General features: G+C 30.6%; 1 protein-coding gene across 4 annotated transcripts in view; it reads right to left on the reverse strand.

Moving 5' to 3' along the window:
• The window catches only part of KaiR1D (Kainate-type ionotropic glutamate receptor subunit 1D), a 221952-nt gene that overhangs the window by 50406 nt on the left and 150601 nt on the right, over positions 1-20945 (reverse strand). For all 4 annotated transcript variants that reach the window (XM_085661591.1, XM_085661589.1, XM_085661588.1 and 1 more), the window contains one exon: positions 19944-20101. In XM_085661591.1, coding sequence (XP_085517717.1) covers positions 19944-20101 — 158 coding nt within the window. The remainder of the gene's footprint in view (positions 1-19943; positions 20102-20945) is intronic.

Below are 20945 nucleotides of genomic sequence, written 5' to 3' on the forward strand. Positions count from 1 at the left end.
TAATGTTCAACAAGATAAATAAAGATAAAGATGAAGATGTAACATGGATAAGGAATAATAAGAATGAAGAAAGAAAGAGAGAGAGAGAGAGAGAGAGAGAGAGAGAGAGAGAGAATATAATTTCAAGATCTAAAGTTTCTTACAAGAGGAAATAAGTGAGATAGAAGAGAGAAGAACACACGATAGAAAGATAAATATTTCTTCCTCTTTCCTCTCGAAGACTCGCTTGATATCCTCTTCCCAACTTTCATTGTTCTTCCTTGACAGTCTCTCTCTTTCTCATTCTCTCTCTCTCTCTCTCTCTTTAGCTCTCTCTCTCTCTAGCTCTCTCTCTTTCTCTCTCTCTCCTTTTCTCTCAATATCCAAGTTTTATTCGCGACACGAATTTCAATATCGCGAAGAGGCTGAGAAGAGGACTCTGAGTAAGTGGTGGGAGGAAGACAAGGGTCGTGTTAGTCGAGCATGAAGAACTCTAGGGAAACGTTAAAGTGTTTTTCGAGCCCTTCGTCCAGTGGTTCTTCTTCTTCTTCTTTTTCTTCGAACGAAGAGACAAGAAAGTCATTGATAGATCTATACTTAATGAATAGCTTTCAAAATCTTTAACTCGACATTTTATTTTTATTATTCTTATCATTTCTTGTCGATCTTCCTTCGATTTCATTAAATTTTCTATCTTTCTATCTTTCTTTTATTATTATTATTTTTTTCTTTTTTTTTTTTTATATGTTTAACGCTGTTACAGTCGAATAAGAAACTCGTAGATATTAATCTACGATAATAATTATATACAATAGAGAATCTAATATATCTTCTTTTCATTTATAAAATATAAAAGAGAGAGAAAGAGAGAGAGAGAGAGAGAGAGAGAGGGAGAGGGAGACAGAAAAAGATAATAATAATGATTGAAATTTTGTAGATGAAAGTTCTTTTGTTGTTTTTAAGTATCAGCTTACTATTACAGCTCGGAAAATCTGTAAGAGTATTAAAAAGTAAGCTTTCATTTTCTACAACAAACAGTAGTCATTTTCTTAATGAAAGGACAGCTATTTCAAATTACAGGCATATTGTATATACATACATATGTATATATATATATATATATATATATATATATATATATAAATATATGTATATAAGAGAATTCCTTAAAGCTACCAATAATTAGCTTTAAATCTCAGCTTTCCTATTCTTACACGAAATACTCTTTGATAAACGAAACGCAGTTACAAGATGTTCTTCGTTTTATTGCTTATGGTTCTCTATCGCAATATTTATCTAATACCATGGATACTCGTAGGAAATAAAATGTTAATTTATATAAAAGAAAAAGAAGAAAAAAAAGAAAAAAAAGAAAAAAGAAAAAAAAAGGAAAGAGAGAGAAAAAAAATTTTCTAAAAAAAAAAATTTTCAATGTGCATCAATCGTAAGAAAAATTATTATATAAAAAACAATCTACAATTTTATTTATATTTAATAACGATACTTTCTTTCTTATATTATCTTACAATTAATCGTTCAAAATATTCATTTAATCAATTTGATTTTAAAAATGAAAATATGAAAGATCAAGGAGTGAAACTTGAATGAACAATCTCAAAGCAACTCCATAATTCTCTTGAACATTAACACCTCAACAGAGAACACAGAACATATTTGTCGATGATCTAAGCAATGCATATATTGAGTTAGGCATTAAGTTGTGGCCTAGAGTGATTGGTTAACGTCTCTAGATTACAATTGTGTTATGTCTATGATCGAATTTCACGATCATATCAAGATAATCTCTGAGATTCGAGTACATACATACGTGTTTCCGTATGTCTATGTATACTTGAGATCGACGGAGAATCTACGAAACACGGAATGTTATCCCATAGGACATTCCCGTAAGCCAGAAACTCGAGTGATACAGCCTTGTCTATGAAATACAGTCGAGTAAATCCCTTTACATATTCCCTAATAGAAATACTTGAATTTACATCATTGTAAATTTCTATATAATTATTATGTAGTGAATTAAACGTTATTATGATTTGAAAAGTTTTTTCTTTTTTTTTATTTTTTTCGTTTTCTTCTTTTAACATTACCACGAAACTCTTTTATCATTCATCATTGAATACAATTTTATGGATTTAAATCGAAAATTAGGATTATATCATATCGATATCATTTCTCTACGATAAGTGAGAACGAGGATGTATGTATAGCTTGTCGATGGATCAACTTGTTCGTACCAATTACCTTCGTGCCTAATTAGTGGTTGATGTAGGATCTCTTGCAAATTGTATTCGTACGTGGTAATTCAATGGTCGCTCGATTATGACACACCGTTCATTTACAATTAATAAACGATATACTTTGTATCGATGTTTCACGTATCGACGTTTAATTAATGTAATAATTTTCTTTTGGAACGTTTGAAGAAGAAGAAGAAGAAGAAAAAAAAAGAAGATATTTTTTCTTCTTCCATGCAATGACCTACGTTGACCTTTCTTTTTTTCTTCGTTCAATGTCTTTTGAACGTTTGACTTATTCAAAAATTGACAAATATAAAAGTATTTTCGTCTTCTCGATAAAATCGAATCCTTCGATTTCGAACTTTAGTTTTCTCTGTTCGATCTTTTCCACACGTATTTAAATTCCCGAAAGGTTTCAGGATCGATCTATCGATATTCTAAGTTTCCTATAGCACAGCTGAAAATTTAATGGATGTATCGAAAATGGGAGTCATGTTTCGAGTCGTCCTCTATCCAATGTCATCTATTCCTTCCTTTTCCTCGCGTACGACAATAAATTTTTCTTCTTATCTTTTCCACCATGACGAGAACAATGTGAAATAGTAACCTTCGCTTATGAATATTATATTATAGAAAATGTACGAACAATATCTTATCTAAACTATACAATATTATGTACTTTTTTCTTACATTTCGAACTTTTCCTTCGTTGGAGAAATTCGTGAAATTAAGAATAAAATCTTTTTCTCATTATACTGCTTCAACATTATACGTTTATCCAACGAATATCAAGTTCTTTTTTTTTCCTCGCAAATTTTCTTTATTACGTTTCTCTCAAAATATATTTAAATTCTTTCAACGCGTGTATTATTGTACGAGAAAGATTTTTATATAAAAATCTCGTCTTTACAAATCTGAAATAGAAATTGTGAATTTAATAAAATGGATATTCGTATTTATTTTCTTAATTAATTATAACGTATTGTTCTAACGAAGATTAAAGAAATATCAAATTAATAATAACGTTATACAAAGAAATATTTTCTTTCATTCATCAAACGACACGAATTTCAAAATTTTACATCGATCTTTGCTTAGATACAACAGAAATTTATTATCCCTTTTTATATGTCATATCTATGTATACATGTATATACAGTTATGTATATTTTTGGGTACGTCAAAACTTTTTTCATCGCACGGGACACATCGACAAATATGTAGATCCGGACATTGGCTACTCCGTTTTGAAAAATTATAGTTTGTATCATATTCGTAAATTCGAAAAGAATACACGTCTCTGTACCTATGAGTTGAGATTTTCAGTATTTTTTTCTCTCTTTACTTTATATCTATATATAAACATATAAACATATTTTTATATGTAATATAAAAACATTTGTAAAAACCTTTATATATATATATATATATATATATATATATATATATAATAAATGAAATTAATTATGTTAGATAATTTTAATATTTTTATTTTTAAAATTTTTCTAAATCAAAAAAGAAGTGAATTCACGTAAGTTTACTATCACTTTCTTTTTTTTTTTTTCTTTTTTTTTTTTTCTTTTTTTTTTCTTAACACGAAATAAAAATCCACTTAAAGTTAACTCTCAACTATATTTACAATATAAAGCAAATAACATAGATTCATTCCTTTCTAAACAAAGCGATTATAATGCGCATCGTTGATTCGTATGTCGCTACAAGAGCTTCGCTAAAGCTTGAGTGAAGTGACCATAAACATAAGCTCGATTGTATACAATGAATCAAAATTGGACGGTAGCATTGGAAGTCAAACGTCATAAATACGGATTGTAAATCCGAACAATGCGGTTCTCCGCAAATATATGTGCGTGTGTATTAGTGTAAATCAACGAAGAATGGAGACAGAATAATGAAAACCACATACTTGTGTGCGTTCGTATATGTATGTCCATATAAGTACATATATCTATACAATCATACATCGTATATAGGTATATCTACATATATCTATATAGGAGAAGACAAATCTATATACCTAAGATTAATTATAAATTATTAAGCGAATAAGATTAATTGATGCAAAAGTAACGTACGAATTAGCTAGTTCAATTTTATTTATAATATTCTTTTATTTTTATTTTCCAACATTTTTTATCTTTTTCATAAATATCGTAAAAGCGTATTTGCAATTTTATTTTTACTACGGAAACAAAGAAATTCTTTACTATAGTTTCCATAAAAAATAATAAAGCATTTTCATTGTTATAAAGTAAAATCGTATGATATTTTCCATTCGTTTAATGACAAAAACTCTATTTACTATACTTTTTAAATAAATAGTACAATAAATAGTATCGTGAATTAAAAGAGTCAATAAAGAAAAAACAAATATGGAAAGATCCGATCGAATGTTTATATAATAATCAATATTTCATTCGTTATTTCAATGAACAGGAAACAAATTAATGATGCTACTCTCAGGATTTTAATGTTTCTCAATGTACGAATTTATTTTATATACTTTCTATTAACGATATTCTCGAAAAGCATTGTTACAATGAGCTTTTCATATTTATTGGTACAACTTGTTACGAGTACCTCTCGTCGATCGATATTATTAATGAAAACAAAATATTTATCGTAGTCGTTAACAACCAAGTCATTGTTTATCGTTCCATTTATATTCGGTCTTTTTAACGATATGAAACATTCCGAATTTGCGAAAACGTGACAGCCCTCATATTGCCAATTCGTTTATAATCGAATCACAACTTTTACAATAAACGTAAGCTATCCCGTCATAGGCCCGAGTTACAAATTTCTCCGGACAAGAGTTTACACGTGTAATACAATAAATTTCAATAGCTCGTCGTTTCCGGGTCCATTTTATCCCACGACAAGTATTTTTATCAACGATTAATGGAGTCATATATACTCGTAAACTTCATATGTTTCTATTTTAACAATGAAATTGTCTATATAATTCTATTTGTTTCTTCTCTTTTTTTTTTTTTTTTTTTTTTTGGTCTTTTCTCTTTTTTCTTACCACATATCACCTACATATACATGTATACTTCAAGAACGTTTCGAAATTATCCGATATTTGTTCTGTTTGCTTTTCTTTAAATAACAATGATCAACTGATTACCAATAACAACTTTTCTTTTTTCTCCCTCTCTCTCTTTCTTTTTTCTTTTTTCTTTTTCCTTTTCTTTTTTCAATTTAACATACCTGTACTACTTTAGAAAATTGTATTGTAGTGCAATCATCCGAGTAGTGTTATCGGTTCGTTGATATAACGTAGAAATGACTTGCTGGCGTTGCACGAAAAGCATAGGGGAAAATCGAGATTGAGTGGAAAAACGAATGAGAAAGAGAGAGAGAGAGAGAGAGAGAGAGAAGGGGAGAGATAGATAGATAGATAGAAGTAAAGTAGGTTTCCTCGTAGAAGCTAAACGGGAGCAAACACGTAGTTGAGAAATGGAACATCAAACATTCTATCTTCCGCATGAACCACCAAAAATACGAGGCAAATTTTCTATTATACGTTTCTAAAAAAGAAATGGGAGAATTCTTACTGAATGATAAAAAACATTGAGTGCCTTTTATGCACCAAACTAAAGCGAATTATATGAAGAAAACCTTTTTCGATCTCAACTTTTCCTTTTTTACATATTTACATAGGTATATATATATATATATATATATATATATATATATAATGTATATACTCTCTTTATTTTCCCTTTCTACTATTTCTAGTTCTACTCTCACTCTCTCTTTCTCTGTCTCTCTCTCTCTATATATATCTCTATCTCTATCTATCTATCTTAGAATCTATAAAGTACCAAGTACTCGAGAGTTTCGAAAAGTTCGAAAGATTCTTCTCGAAATAAAGATTATCTCGATTTCGAAGTCTCTTTTTCGCCTACTATCCATAATTTTTTTTTTCTTTCTCGCTCTGTATCTATCTTTATCTTCCTCTTAATCTTTTCATGTATATATATATATATATATATATATATATATATATATATATATGTTGATCCTTTCCTTTTGAAGAAAAGAAACTGGTTCACCAAGAACGACTTCTTTATACGCGATTTCTTCGGCTAAAACGAAAAGTTTTCACGGTTTTTAGCGAAGTAAAATAGGAAGTTCGTTTCTTCAATTTCTCTCTCTCTCTCTCTCTCTCTTTTATTTTTTCTCTTTCTTTCTTATTGAAAAGATGGGCATATATTCAAAAGATGGTCCTCGCGAAACGAGGTTTCCATTGGTCGTTCCACGAATTTCCCTCGAGTTAGTTGTCGTCGTTATACTCGTACTAGTACGAATTTCCTTTTACTTTTCCTACTCTTTTCTCATCCTCCATCGGCTTTGCTGCATTTCCTGGTGCACATCTGAACGATAAGTTTCGTTCAAACTCGCATTAGTGCGATCAGTAAGGCCTCGGATAAAGTTTCGTTCAAGATATTCGTCTCATCTTCAAAGACATATTGTTTAAAGGTATTCTTAAAAATTATATCCATTTCATTGTTTTTCTTTCCTATCTAATGTCCATTCTAACTCGAACATGTTTTTATTTATCTTTCTTTATAATTGATATTTTTCAACGACGAACGTGAGATTATTGTTACATAAAATGCATATGTATTTATATATACATATATATATATATATATATGTATACTGTATATTAATGTTTTGATAGATGAATAATAATTATACTTATTTACGTTTATGAAAGTTTAAATAAACGTATTTACGATAATTAATATCAATATATGAAAGATTGAAATATCGTTGATCTTGTATAAAGTTCATTACAATTAATCAGTTGTATTCTGTATTAAAATATGCGATATAGAAACAATTTCAAGTTAATAATTAATAGATAATTAATATTTCCTCTCTCTCTCTCTCTCTCTCTCTCTCTCTCTCTCTCTTTCTCTCTCTCTCTCTCTCTTTCTCTCTCTCTCTCTCTCTCTCTCTCTCTCTCTTTCTCTCTTTCTATTTCAAAGAATGAAATAACGCAAGAATATTAAACTAACCATGTAGAGCGATACGTTCGTTTCCACGATTCAAGACAGACTGACCTTCTAAACGTACAAACTAAATTGTATAAAAGAGATCAGTGTGTTTATTTAGTTCACTTCCTCTCTCTCTCTCTCTCTCTGTCTGCCTGTTTACATGCTTCTGTATGTGTGTTATATATTTATATGAAGTTTATAAGGTTATTTAACAATTCGTTCATTCAAAAATAATACTACGTACATAGATCTACGTAAATCTATTACGATGCATCGTAATGTTTATTAACGTTAATATATCTTTTTTCTCTTCTTTTTTTTACGTGAATATATGATAAGATATAGTATGTTCTCACGTGTTTTTTTTTTTTTTTTTTTTTTTTTTTTATTGAACGCTTTAATGACAAAAGAAATTCAATTTATGTATTTGAAAAAGTTTCAAGCACGATTGTTATCAATAGGTAAACTCATTACAATTCTCTCCAAATGTGGATATTGCAAGAGCTTCAACTGCAATCAAAACACGCTGATACCACGAATGACTCATTAAAGAGTATTTGTTCATCAGTACGTCATTGAAACAGTCTATAATTAGCTATCGATATTGCGAAATTATTCGGGTAGAATTAGTACTCGTAAAAGACTACATTAAAAATCGTCCTAAACACGAGAGTGAGAGTGAGAGAGAGAGAGAGAGAGGGGGGATTCGTTTGAAAATATCAAAATGAAAACTAAATCATAAAGAATATTTTCCAACAAATTTTCTTATTACATTGGACATTTCACGAATTTTTGTCCAACCTTGTTGAAAAGCTATACTACCTAAGTACATAGACACGAAAAGCCGACTTTGAGAAAATGTCGGATTTAGCCGTATGTAAGGTACATATGTATCCACGTAAGAGCATAGAAAAGGAAAGAGAAAGATAAAGATTGAGAAAGGAGACGAAAGAGGCTTTTATTTTTTTTTCTCCCTTTTCTTCTTTCCCCATCCCTTTCTCCAATCTTACCGAAGAAGAATATGGAAAAAAAAAGAAGAAGAAGAAGAAGAAGAAGAAGAAGAAGGGGAGAAAGAAATCGTATGAGAAATACGATGCATCACAGCGTGTTTCTATCAAGTTGCGAAAAGATTCCACGGATATGTGATGGATGTTTGTAATATCAACCACGTTCGTAGAAAAAGAGAGAGAGAGAGAGAGAGAGAGAGAGAGAGAGAGAGACATACGAGTTTCGTGCAAGCCGGAATTCACGCACAAAGGTAGAAATGTCTCATATTCATTTTAACACTCGTCGTTTTGCTTGGACTGACTTTCCCCTTGCTTTTATCACGATGGACTACGTATGAAAGAGAGAGAATCTAGATATATCCGACTCTTTGTGAAATGGCCCTTTGTACGACCTACAAAATGTTAAAAACGAAAAAAAAAAAAAAAAAAAAGAAAAAACTGAAAGAGAAAAAAAAACAAAAGAAAAGAAAAGAAGGTAAAAAGAAAGAAAGAGAAAAATAGAAAAAGGAAACGGAAAAGATCCACACACACGCACGCGCGCCACACGCGTACGCGTAGAAAAGAACGTGATAAAGAATTTAATTAAAATATAAAAAGTTTCAATAGAATTTCGTGAATGAAATTTTGAATTCATTACATCTACTTATATATATATATATATATATATATATATATATATATATATATATATATATATCTAAGTACAAGCTGTAATATTTTTTTTTCTAAATAAAACCAAAATATTTTTTCTCAAAGCTCTTATTTCTCTATTTCTCTCTCTCTCTCTCTCTCTCTCTCTCTCTATTTATCTATCTATCTCTCTTAAGAAAAAAAATTTTTCTATCGTCATCATTAAATTCATTCGCGACTTAATAGATATGTATAGATATGTACGAAATGAATCATATTAACCTGACATATTTTTTTCTCGATACTCATACTACTTTAATTAAGAAATAACGATTAACGTAGTACTATACCGTACTACGTAAAATATATTCATCGATCTAATAATTAACTTCATCTCCATTATCGATAGATATAAGAAGGATTCGTCTTATGGTATGAATAATTCACATTTAAAAATAAATTTCAAGTTCTTAGATATATATACATACATACATATATATATATATATATATATATATCCAAAGGTCAAAAATGAACTTTGAAACGTGCCAAATTCTAGTTTTCACCGATAGCTAAGTACTCAGCTAAACTGCAGCGTTACGATAGCCAATACCTGGCCTCGACAAAGCAGCTTTTACGCTAACGGATGATATACGGCTTTCGAGGGATCGATATCGTACGTCCTCGCATTCTCTCTTTTTTATGTAGTCTGTAGAAATGTATACGCTCGAACGAGTTGGTAAAAGAGTTAGGAGCGAAAAAGGTAGAGAAAGAGAAAGAGAGAGAAAGGGGTAGAGAGAAAGAGAGAGAGAGAGAGAGAGAGAGAGAGAGAGAGAGATAGAGAGATAGAGAATAGTTCGAACTAGTGCTCTCTAGTATTATTAAGAACTACTGCCTGAAGCTACATCGATGAGAAAAGAGTAGCTTTCTGTGTAATATTCGTATTCGAGTTTAAACGTTTTTCCATCATCTATCTGTCTATCTATCTATCTCTCTTTCTTTCTCTCTTTCGCTCTCTCTCCCTCTCTCTCTCTCTCTCTCTCTCTCTCTCTCTCTCTCTCTCTCTCTCTCTCTCTCTCTCTCTCTGTCTCTCTCCTTTCATTTATATTGTTTCAAGAAAGCCTCTATACGTAATTGTACTTTCTTTTCTTTTTCTTCTTTTTATATTATTTCCAAAAAAAATTTCATTTAAACTCAATAATAACTGTACTCATGATTTTTCAATTCTTCATCTCGAGAATCTCTTTAGAATAATTTTGAGACGGAAGTTACAAAAAAATATATCCTCTTATCTTTCTTCTTTATCCCTCGATTAGTATCATTAATCTATATCGTCGTTTTAAACTCTACGCCATCCTGCGTAAAGAATTTTATTTGACTATAATCCATGGAGCATGAACTCGGCATCATCTGTCGAGAGTAATTTAAAGTTCCGTTCGATGGAAGAAGTAAATTAAAGGGAAAAGTTTTCTAATTAATCGAATAATGGTCGGACGGTAGAAGAGATGGGAAGGAACGAATTAGTAGATGAAAAAAAAAAAAAAAGAAATTCTATGACCGTTCACAAGAAGGAAACGGAATACAAAATGAATTGATAAGATTCGATGAGTTTAATCGATAATCCGATTTTAAGAAGTAATTATTTGCAATTATCAATATGATATTGTGAAATTTCGAAAAAATGTCCTTTCTCGTGTAATAGAAAAATTTTAACAAAAAAAAAAAAAAAAAAAAAAAAAGAAAAAAAGAAAAAACAGAAAAAAAGAAAAAAGAAAAGAAAGGAAAGAAAAAAAATAAAAGAAGAATAAAAGAAACTTATCAATGAGAACGATCGCGAAAGATATTACATCAATTAGTGACACGTACCGTTCACAACGTAACTAACTAAATGTTCTCAGGAGGCGCGTTAACGGAATTCCAACGAGTTCTTGGATACTTGTCAGAGCATGGTTAACTTGTACACAAGGATAGGATAAAGCATTCGAGCGAACTAGGAACTCGACTCAACGGGCTGTCGGCCGAGTTGCTAGTTACACGTTTGCCAGCACTCACCCTCGAGACCATTTCTCATTTTGTCCTGAACGAATGGAAAAGGAAACTAGTGTGTTGGTTCTACTACGTATATATTGTATATATGTTATATATATATATATATATATATATATATATATATGTACAGTAATATATGTGTGTGTTTGTATATACACAATATATCTACATAGTATACCCACATATATGTATATACATATGATATACTATACGTATGTATAAAAATGAAAGATAAAGGAAAGAAAGAAGAAAACATTTGTGATATTCTGGATAAAAGGAAGAAACGAAAAAGTTTCCTCAACGATAACTCATCCTTCCAGGATTTATTTACCTATAGTATCTCACTTTCACTCTTACTCTCCCTCTCTCTCTCTCTCTCTCTCTCTCTCTCTCTCTCTCTTTCTTTATTTTAATAAAATACAGTTGTAGTAAAGAAGGATGAAAGTAAAGGAAAAAGAAGAAGAATCGAATTTCATTTCCAGTTCGACGCATAAAATGTATTGGTGAACGATAGTATTAGAAAAAGTGAAGTTAACGAGTAACTCCGCCGTTCGTTGATGACAGATATTGAAAAAAGAATCAATTGTTCATCGATCGTTTCCTCCTTCTCTCTCTCTCTCTCTCTCTCTTTCTCTCTTTCTCTGTCTCTCTCTCTCTCTCTCTCTCTTAAATTTCACGGAAAGTGAATTTAACCTAGTCCGTTCGGAATTGGATTCTCTCACAAATGAAGTTTAAAATTCCCGCTGAAAGTGGCAAAATGTTGCGACACGACTGTTCCGTTCGGCCGACTTTGACGACCATAAATGCTAGATCGCTGTTTGGAAGGTTACGAAAGTGGAACTGTGCTACTTGTCTTGACAAGTTGTATCTATTTAGGGCTACTAGGGAAATTTCTCTCTCTCTCTCTCTCTCTCTCTCTCTGTCTCTCTCTTCCTATAGTTTACTTCGTAAGTGCTCGAAGTGGAAAGATAGATGAACGAGGAAACTCGATTACATCAGGGAATTTCGAAATAGAATTCGACACTAGGTCAAGATAGTGCTCATCTTTTTTCTTTTTTCTGTTTTTTTTTTTGTTTGGTTTTTATTTCTTCAATTTTTTTCTTCAGCTTTTGAAATATCGATAACAAAACAATTTCATTATAAAAATCGATTCTCCCTTTCATCTTTTTAATTACAACTGAGAATAACGTTTCTGATATTACTTTTCATGTCGTTTATCAATAAAAAAAAAAATTCAATAGCGACGATAACGTTTGTTTACATTGATGAAGAAACGATTAAAAAGTACGTATGTATGTGTATGTATGGGTTAAAAGTTCTTAAACGATTTTGAAAATCAATTGAATTCTCTTCTTCGATATCTTTCGGACTAAATTTTTTCCCTTCGGTTAATAAAACTATAAGCTTAGGAAATTTTGTAGGATTTGAAAAAAGAGAAAAAAAATAAAAGAAAAAAAAAAAAGAAACAGAAAAATTGAGCCTAAAAGATTCTCGAAATAGTAGTTAAAATTGCTTAAGAACTTTTACTTTCTAAATGAGCATTTTGTTAAATACAATACAATGAATAATTTATACAATTAAAAAAAAAAAAAAAAAGAAAAAAAAAGAACAACTTTCCTTGTAAAAAGAATAAAATACTCCGATACAATTTTTATCTATTTCAGCTATGATTGTGTCCATTAAAAAAACTCTCGACTCACTTCCGTCAAGATTAAACAATTAACAACGTTCAATCGAACTTTTCCCTTTCGTAACTTTCTCTATCTACTATCTAGCGGGAGTGTTGAAACTCGATCTTTCGGAAACTTTTCAAGATATCCGGTTAAACAAATTACGATTCTTCCGCAAGAGTTTTCCCTTCGTTGAAAATACAGTCATAGTTTTGGATGAGATAAGTAAATACGAATGAACGATTTCCTCGATACGATCAAACTCGAATAATCAAAATGATATCTTTCGTGCGAGATCAAATAAAGATGATATAATGATAAAATTACACGTTTTAGCAGACATACATTATTATTATATGATAATCATGATTAGTGAGAGTGTCGGGAGATAAGAATAAAGAAGGACAAATTCAGCAAGTCGTTTAATCATTTTCTTCTGTTTCATCTTAGAATTTCTTCCGTAAGAAATAGAAAAGGAGAAAGAAAGAAACTATGAAAGAGAATGAGAGAGAATAAAAGAGAGAGAGAGAGAGAGTGTGTGTGCGGTACGATGAGAAGTTAAACGTACCCACTTTCACGCTCGAATTAACATACTCGTTTGTTTTCCCGAGCGTACTCTTTTAAACCCTTTAGAGGGCAGGAAGAGGGCCACGTAGAGAGGCTGCTGCCGTTGCAGACGGCAGACTGCAGGTGCCACTTGCTTCCGAGCACCGACTGGAATAATCTTCACGAATCAGTTCCTCTCTCTCTCTCTCTCTCTCTCTCTCTCTCTCTTTCTTTTTCGCTCTCTTAGGAACCCTTTTCAGCAGTGCTTCATCTTCAGATTATTCATAACGCTTTCTAGTCGACGTTCTTCCAGGACTATCAGGAGTTTCTCGCGTGCAAAACGATGACGTTGATATCACTTAAAAGTATCTCGATTTGAAAATTATACGATACGCATTTTTTTAGTCTCGTTACAAAATTGACACAATTACGTTCAGAGAATAATTGATATCGTAAATTGTAAGGATTATAAAATGTTATTTGATTTGTCTTATAGATAAATTTAACAAGGATTTGATTAAGAGTTAAAAAGATCGAGAGAGAGAGAGAGAGAGAGAGAGATATCGAAACGTTATAATAATCTCATATTTATATAATATCATACAATTTTGAAGAGAGAAACATAGATATTATTAAAATGCATAAAGCGGTCTCGTTATCTTTATATATTCTCGTTGTAATTTTGTTTGGGATCGTTTTCGTAAAGCCAGGAAATTTTTACTTCCTAATGCATTTTTAATGATCGTTCTAATGTATTGTAATTAATTCGTGGTTGGTTCTAATTCCTTCCTGCTGACCTACCTGAATATCCACAAAAATACTTATATAATTATCCATTTAATTACTTTATCATATAACCTGCTAATAACCATTATAGCAGAATACTTAAACGAGAAATGTGTTTCTGAAGGAATATAAATACGTTCCTAGTTTCACGCACGAATACACGACATTTTCGATTGTCCTTTTATTACCTAAGGGAAAGCTTATCGAGAATCTGTTGGGGGTTGTAAAAAGAAAAGGACTGCGTGCGTAAACTCCAAGAGATTTTCTTCTCCATGAGATTTTATCAAAGTCACGTTCGACGATAAGAACGATATCAACGTTATCGACATCTACATTTCTATTTTATTTTCTTCGAATGAAATTTTTTCAATTCATCTCGAATCGTCTTCTTTTAATGCCTTTTTTGTTCTTTGAAAAAAAAAAAAAAAAAAAACAAAAACAAAAACAAAAAGAAAATAAAGGATTAATAAAAGAAAAAGAAAGGTAAGCATGTATGGGAAACGATCATCGCAATAAATTTCGTAGCTAATTCTCACAAAGGATCAGATCGATTAATTCGAATGTACATTATTTCCGAGGTATTGGTCGGTGATGAAAGGGGAAGAGAGTTGAAGAGGAGAGTTGAAAAGAGAGAGAGATGAGTGAGTAAGTGAGAGAGAGAGAGAGAGAGAGAGAGAGAGAGAGAGAGAGAGAGAGAGAGAGGAAACGTAGAAGCTTTTCACGAAGTTTCGTTCTACGCTCTTGGGATTTCAATCAGGCTAATTGAGGAAGGAAAAGGAAGAGTAGGCGATAGCCAATGGATAACCAGTCTCCTTTGATCAATCGGAAACCACCTATTGGCTTGTGGAACGTGAGGTAAGATTTTGCGGTGATCGAAGAAACCCTGGAAAGGAGTGTTAGCGTTATCTATAGTTTTCGATAAGTTCTTCGATGGCTATGAAGTTTGCGAATACGTTTAAAAATACTTTGACGTTGTTCGAAACGTTTTAAGTAATAAATTTTTTTTTTCTCTCTTCAATGAAAGAGCTTACCAGTCAGTCAATTTCCCTGTCTCTCGATCTCAGCTGATTAAAATTACAATTTATTTGAAAAAGAAAAGTTTTTTTTTACGACGAACTAAAATCCGACTTAACGATAAATATGTAGATCCTTTGATCTAACTACGAACAATGACGTAGTATCCATCGTCTTCGATGATAAGAGGATTAAAAATAATTAGAATGGTTTTAAAGAGATACAGAGAGTACCGTGTAAAAATTTTGATTCGTATGAGTGCACATGTATATGCATGTATACCATGTAACAAATGTATTTGGTTATATCGTAGAGGTACGATATTTTTACTGATGGAGATCTTGTTCTATCGAAATTATTAACGAAATCCAATCTAAAAAATATATATATGTATATGTATATATATATATATATATGTATATGTATATACATATAGAGTTATAGGTAAAAGGAACATCGTAACGAGGTTCTTGGGTATATTGGGTATATTGGGTATATATATATATATATATATATATATATATATATATATTTACATCATATTGCAAATTCTGCAATATGCAAAAAAATTGATTATATATATATATTATATACATTAATAGCGTTAAATAAATTTCTACGATATCATCGAACAAGAGATATCGTAATTTGAGTTCGACGTGAAATTCAATAATTTCATCTCGCATCCATTCATTGTTTCATCTCGCATCCATTCATTGTTTCATCTCACATCCTCTAGATAAATATTAAAGTGAAAATGCGAAACGTCGAAATCACGTAGGAGTTCATGAAAAAAAAAAAGAAAAAAAAAAAAAAGAAAGAAAAAAGATTCTATTAGTATTATCAAAGAGTTCGAAGAGCTCGATGAGTTTCAATCGATCGCTAAGAAGATGGATAAGGGAATCAATTTTATGTCGAAGTACAACGTTAACTCTTATCAAAACTCTCTTACCAGTTATCCTAGAGCTATCATATCTTTTGTCAACCCGACAGAAAGAATCGGGTACACGCGATTTCTCGGTTCGTCGAACGTATCGAATGACTTGCGTATCGAAAAGAAAAGACGATTCCCTTGTGCGACGACGTTCGTCTTCAGAGAGAAATGTGAGTACCTCCTTCCCTTTACCTTTCCCTTCTTTTCCTTCACATTTCTTCGCCTATTCACTATTGTTCCCTTGTGAGATCTATGCTGTCTCTCTCTCTCTCTCTCTCTCTCTCTCTCTCTATCTTCTTTTTAACTTGTCTATTTCTCTTTTTCTCCATTTCACACGTACTCTTAACTATACTTCATGTATCATTTTATCACATACTTTTCCATTATTCTTCTTAATTCTTTTTTTTTTTTTACTCAAACTTTTTTTTACTTACTTTTTTTTTTACTAACTTTTTTTTTTACCTACGCTATAACTACTGCAATATAACTTTTTATTTCGTTTCGTTGATTTTATACATTTTATTTATCTCAAAATAAATTCTTTATTTTTTTATATCGAAATATTGGAGTTACGAATTTGCGTATTATCTCAGTAATATAAAATACTAATGTTTCTAAATGCGATACTATTTCTTTTTTTTTTTTCTTTTGTTTTCTTTTTTTTTTTTTTTTTTATACTTTTACAATATACTCCTACGATCACGAAACAATAAAATTGTTTTCTTTTCCTTCTTCGAAATCATTTCACTTTTATTATTCTTTCGAGAACATCAGAATCGACAAATCGGAAGCATCGCCGTCGGCACTAGCAGCTTCTTATCTTCTATGGAATTGTGAACTAACATCGACCTTGTTCGTACACTTCAAGAACGGGAAAACTTTTCTTTCTGTCATACGACCAAGCATGACTTGGCTTCCGTCCGTTTCCTTTCGTGGAAAATAAGGAATGACTTTATTTCCGTATCTACCACCGGCATCATATCATTGCTATCACTATCATACCGATCTACATCGTTTCTATAGTTTTCATACAAACTTTCTATGACTTTCCATTCTATCAGTGAAAAGACATTTGTCTGGGTTCGTAGTAGTATTCAAAGTCAGAATTTATGGCGCATTTCATATCTCTTAACCAAATTGAAAATATTCCAACTTGAGAAATATAATATTATTATATAAATTTTGAACAAATGAAAATGTTTACCTTTTTTCTGTTTTTATTTTTTTTTTTTTTTTTTTTTTTTTATAGAAATAAAATTCTAACGTGTGCGATTACGTTAAGTTACGTTAGATTTTATACGGCACAATCAAGAGCCATCTTATCAATTGATCTCACTTGAATACGTTCGGATCGGTACGTTCATTTAATTTTTTTTTTCTTTTTTTTTTCATAAATTTTATCAAATAAAATATAAACCAAAGAATTCATTTTTCTTTTTTTTTTTTCTTTTCTCTTTATGTAGGAATTTATTGTCATCAAGTATTATATGTATGATCTTTCAAATGTCATCATAGAAGATCTTAGGAAGGTAGTGAGATCTGGGAAATTCAGATTATCAGCCATTTGTTATTCCTATAATATAACTTAATATTTCCTGTATTTTTTTTGTTTTTTTTTTTTTTATTCTTTTTGTTTTTTATTTTCGAAAGGAAATACAAAATACTTCGAAGTTATCACGAAAGGTTAGATGTGTTCTTGAGAAAAATCATGAATTATTATACGAAAAAGACTGCACGAATGGGTCCTACCGAATCTGAGACTGAATTATTCAAATCCTGTAGTTGCTCTCTTTACAGTTGAAGGGCATTCGCGATAAGTCACTGTCACTGTCGTAGATCTTTATGAATAATGTAACATAGGAGAGAATTTTCTCAACGAGCAGATAGCGTGAAACCGACGAGAATGAAAGGGAGAAGAGCGGATATATTTCTTTAAACGTTTCTACCCGTAACTTCTTACGAACTCACTGTATACAAATGCACAAATACACTTATTTGTGTCCATATATATATATATATATATATACATATTTCGAAGAGATGAGAGAAAAATACAAAGAGATATACATTTTGTATTCACATCTGAATATGTAAATTCATTGATCCTTATCCTATGTGTAAAATATGTAATAACTAGGTATCATAAATGTTCGATATCATTTAAGAAACGAACGATAAGAAAATATTCCTATTATCAGCTATTTTATAAACTAAAAAGCACTATAACGCGTATTATCACGTTATATTCATAATTAAATTAAATTATATCAAAGAACTTATAATTAAAAATATCAATGTTTTAAGGAAATATCGTATTATATAAAACAATAAACGATAATTATCTAATATATAATAATGATTTATATTACTTTTTATATTAATAATTGTAGAAATTAATATACGTGCAAATATATCGCCATTGATTGTATTATATATCCCTGTTTGTAATCGACAACGTGTACGTTGATATCTTTTTCTTCTATTTTTATTGTCAATTTTTCTTTTGAAATTTTATCGAAACAAACGTAACACGATAATTCGGTCAATGTGTAATCCGATCGAATCAATATAATAACGATCACGATGTTCATGTAAGATCATTGTGGACAAGGCGTTGAGTCAGACGTTCAATTTGTTACGGTACGTTCGTACCACATATCAGCCAACATCGATCGCGTTTCCCATCAGATGTTTGCTTTTCCGTTAATTTGATCGACGTTCAACTTCCTGCCTGTCTTGAAATTACATCCGGCAATGAGAGAAATAGAAAACGATAGAAAAGAATCGATAAAATATACGTTGACCTTAATAACACGATATATCCTTTTTTAAATATACTTTTAAAATAATATTTATAAATGTGTAATATATATTTTAGAAAATTTTTCATGTCGGCAAACTTTTATCTTAATATTTCGATTTGCACAAAATTTTCAATGCACAATTTTCTACTCCTCGCTATGCTCGATTTCGAATACGTTCACACAATATGGATTACATTGTTTCACCGTGAAACGTGAATTGAAAAAAAAAAAAAAGGAAAAAAAAGAAAGAAAAAAAAAAAGATTGCATATGCATAAAAGTCCAAAATCCGAATGTAAAACGATTTAGCCTCGGGGTAAAGGGGAGGGGGCCGCGAGGGGTGGGGGCGGGTGGTAGAAAAAAAAAGAAAAACGAGTGAACTACCACTTTGTTTTTCAAAACGATAAGTAACGGATCGCAGAAAAATAGAGATTTGAAATTCTCGTCTCTCGTGTCATACGAATATATTCGATCTACGAAATGCGATCTATACCTCATTTGATGAATATACGTGGGGAGGGGTTAATGAAATGGGAATCGTAGCTTTGACGAATCGCCTGATCACTTTCAAGAATATCCATTTTCAAATTGGAAAACCGAAAATCATTGGTATCTGTGTATTCGTATCTGTAAGGACTTCAAATTCGCATAATAATGCTTACGAGAGAAATAGAGAGAGAGAGAGAGAGAGAGAGAGAGAGAGAGAGAGAGAGAGAGAAATATTCCTTTTCCTTTTATTTTTTATTTTATATCTTTGCAAGTAAACATTTCATAAAATATAATATTATAATGGATTACAACGTTCGAAATATTAAAATATTTACATTTCGAATTTCACTCTTAATGCTTTCGAAATTGAATTGTTATCGACGATAATAAAAAATGTATATTTCTTTTGCGTATTTTTTTGAAAAAAAAAAAAAAAAAAAAAAAAAATCAAAAATTCGTACGTTTACGCGAAAAGAAAAAAAAAAAGAAAAAAAAGAAAAAAAGAAAAGAAAATATAAAAGAAACAAGATAAGTGATTTAAAACATCAATGATGTTTTTTTTCTTTCCTCCTGTAAAAAAGTTCGACGATCGATCGAAAGACAAAAAAGCAAGAACGGATCAATCGGTCAATGGTATATGTACGTGCTCTTCGTTCTTTTCTAAAGAGAAAAGTGAATGGACGGTGAAGATAAAGTGATGTGGAAGGACTATAATGCTACGTGAAGGCTTAGAAATACGTAAAACTCACCGATATTCCGAGCCTTCACTAAGTTGTCTAACGGTAATGGGAAATTCACTTGGACCGTGAGCTTTTAAAAGCTCCTGCAATCGTACCAGTCCTTCGTTATTCTCGTATATGATGGTAAAGCTTTTCCAACCCCATGCCTTCACAAGGTCAACGTACGCCTGAAACATCAAAAAAAAAAGAAAAACGATTGGAGTGATCGTATCGAATGATCGATCGATATAGAGAAAAAAAAAAAGAAAAAGAAAAAGAAATTGTAGCTAATTTTAACATTCTTTATAGGAAGTATTACAATGAAAAAAAAGTAAATAAATAAATAGGAAAACAAACAAATCAAACGAATGTTAATTGTAACATCCGATATATAAGAATACAACATTTAATGTTGTATTCTTAATATCGATCTAAAAAAAAAAAAGAAAAAAAAAAGAAAAATAAATAAAAAAAAAAAAGAAAAAAAAATGAACAAAAAAAAAAGAAAAATAAACAATAAAAAAGAAAAAAAAATGAACAAAAAAAAAGAAAAAAGAAAAAAAAATATAAACAAAAAAAGAAAAAAAGAAAAAGAAAAAAAATATGAACAAAAAAAAGAAAAAAAAAAAAAATATAAACAAAAACAAAGAAAAAAAAGGAAAACAAAATCAATGGTTAGCGATTATTTCCAATTTCTTATTCTTTCTTCTTTTTTTTCTTTTTTTTTTTTTCCTTTTTTCTCTTTTCTTCTCATTCCTTATCTTTTTCTTCTCTTTCAACAGATTGATTTATTTCAATTATGTAAATAAAGTAACCGATCTCTTTCACATCCATTTGGAAAAGAAAATTCATAAAAAACAATAAAAGTCTTAAGTTTCTCGGTATTGTATTCTTAGAACGTTTCGATAAGCGCCAGGCAGGATTTTAAGAATATAATAGGAACCTTTTAACTGGCCACGCCACTCGAATTGACGACTTAATTCGAGAAACGAAACGTTCTCGTTTCTTGCTCCTGCAATCGATACGAGTAAA

The sequence above is a fragment of the Vespa mandarinia genome, chromosome 15, assembly GCF_050613455.1.
Source record: "Vespa mandarinia isolate Hongniang chromosome 15, ASM5061345v1, whole genome shotgun sequence".
In the NCBI taxonomy this organism is placed as follows: Eukaryota; Metazoa; Arthropoda; class Insecta; order Hymenoptera; family Vespidae; genus Vespa; species Vespa mandarinia.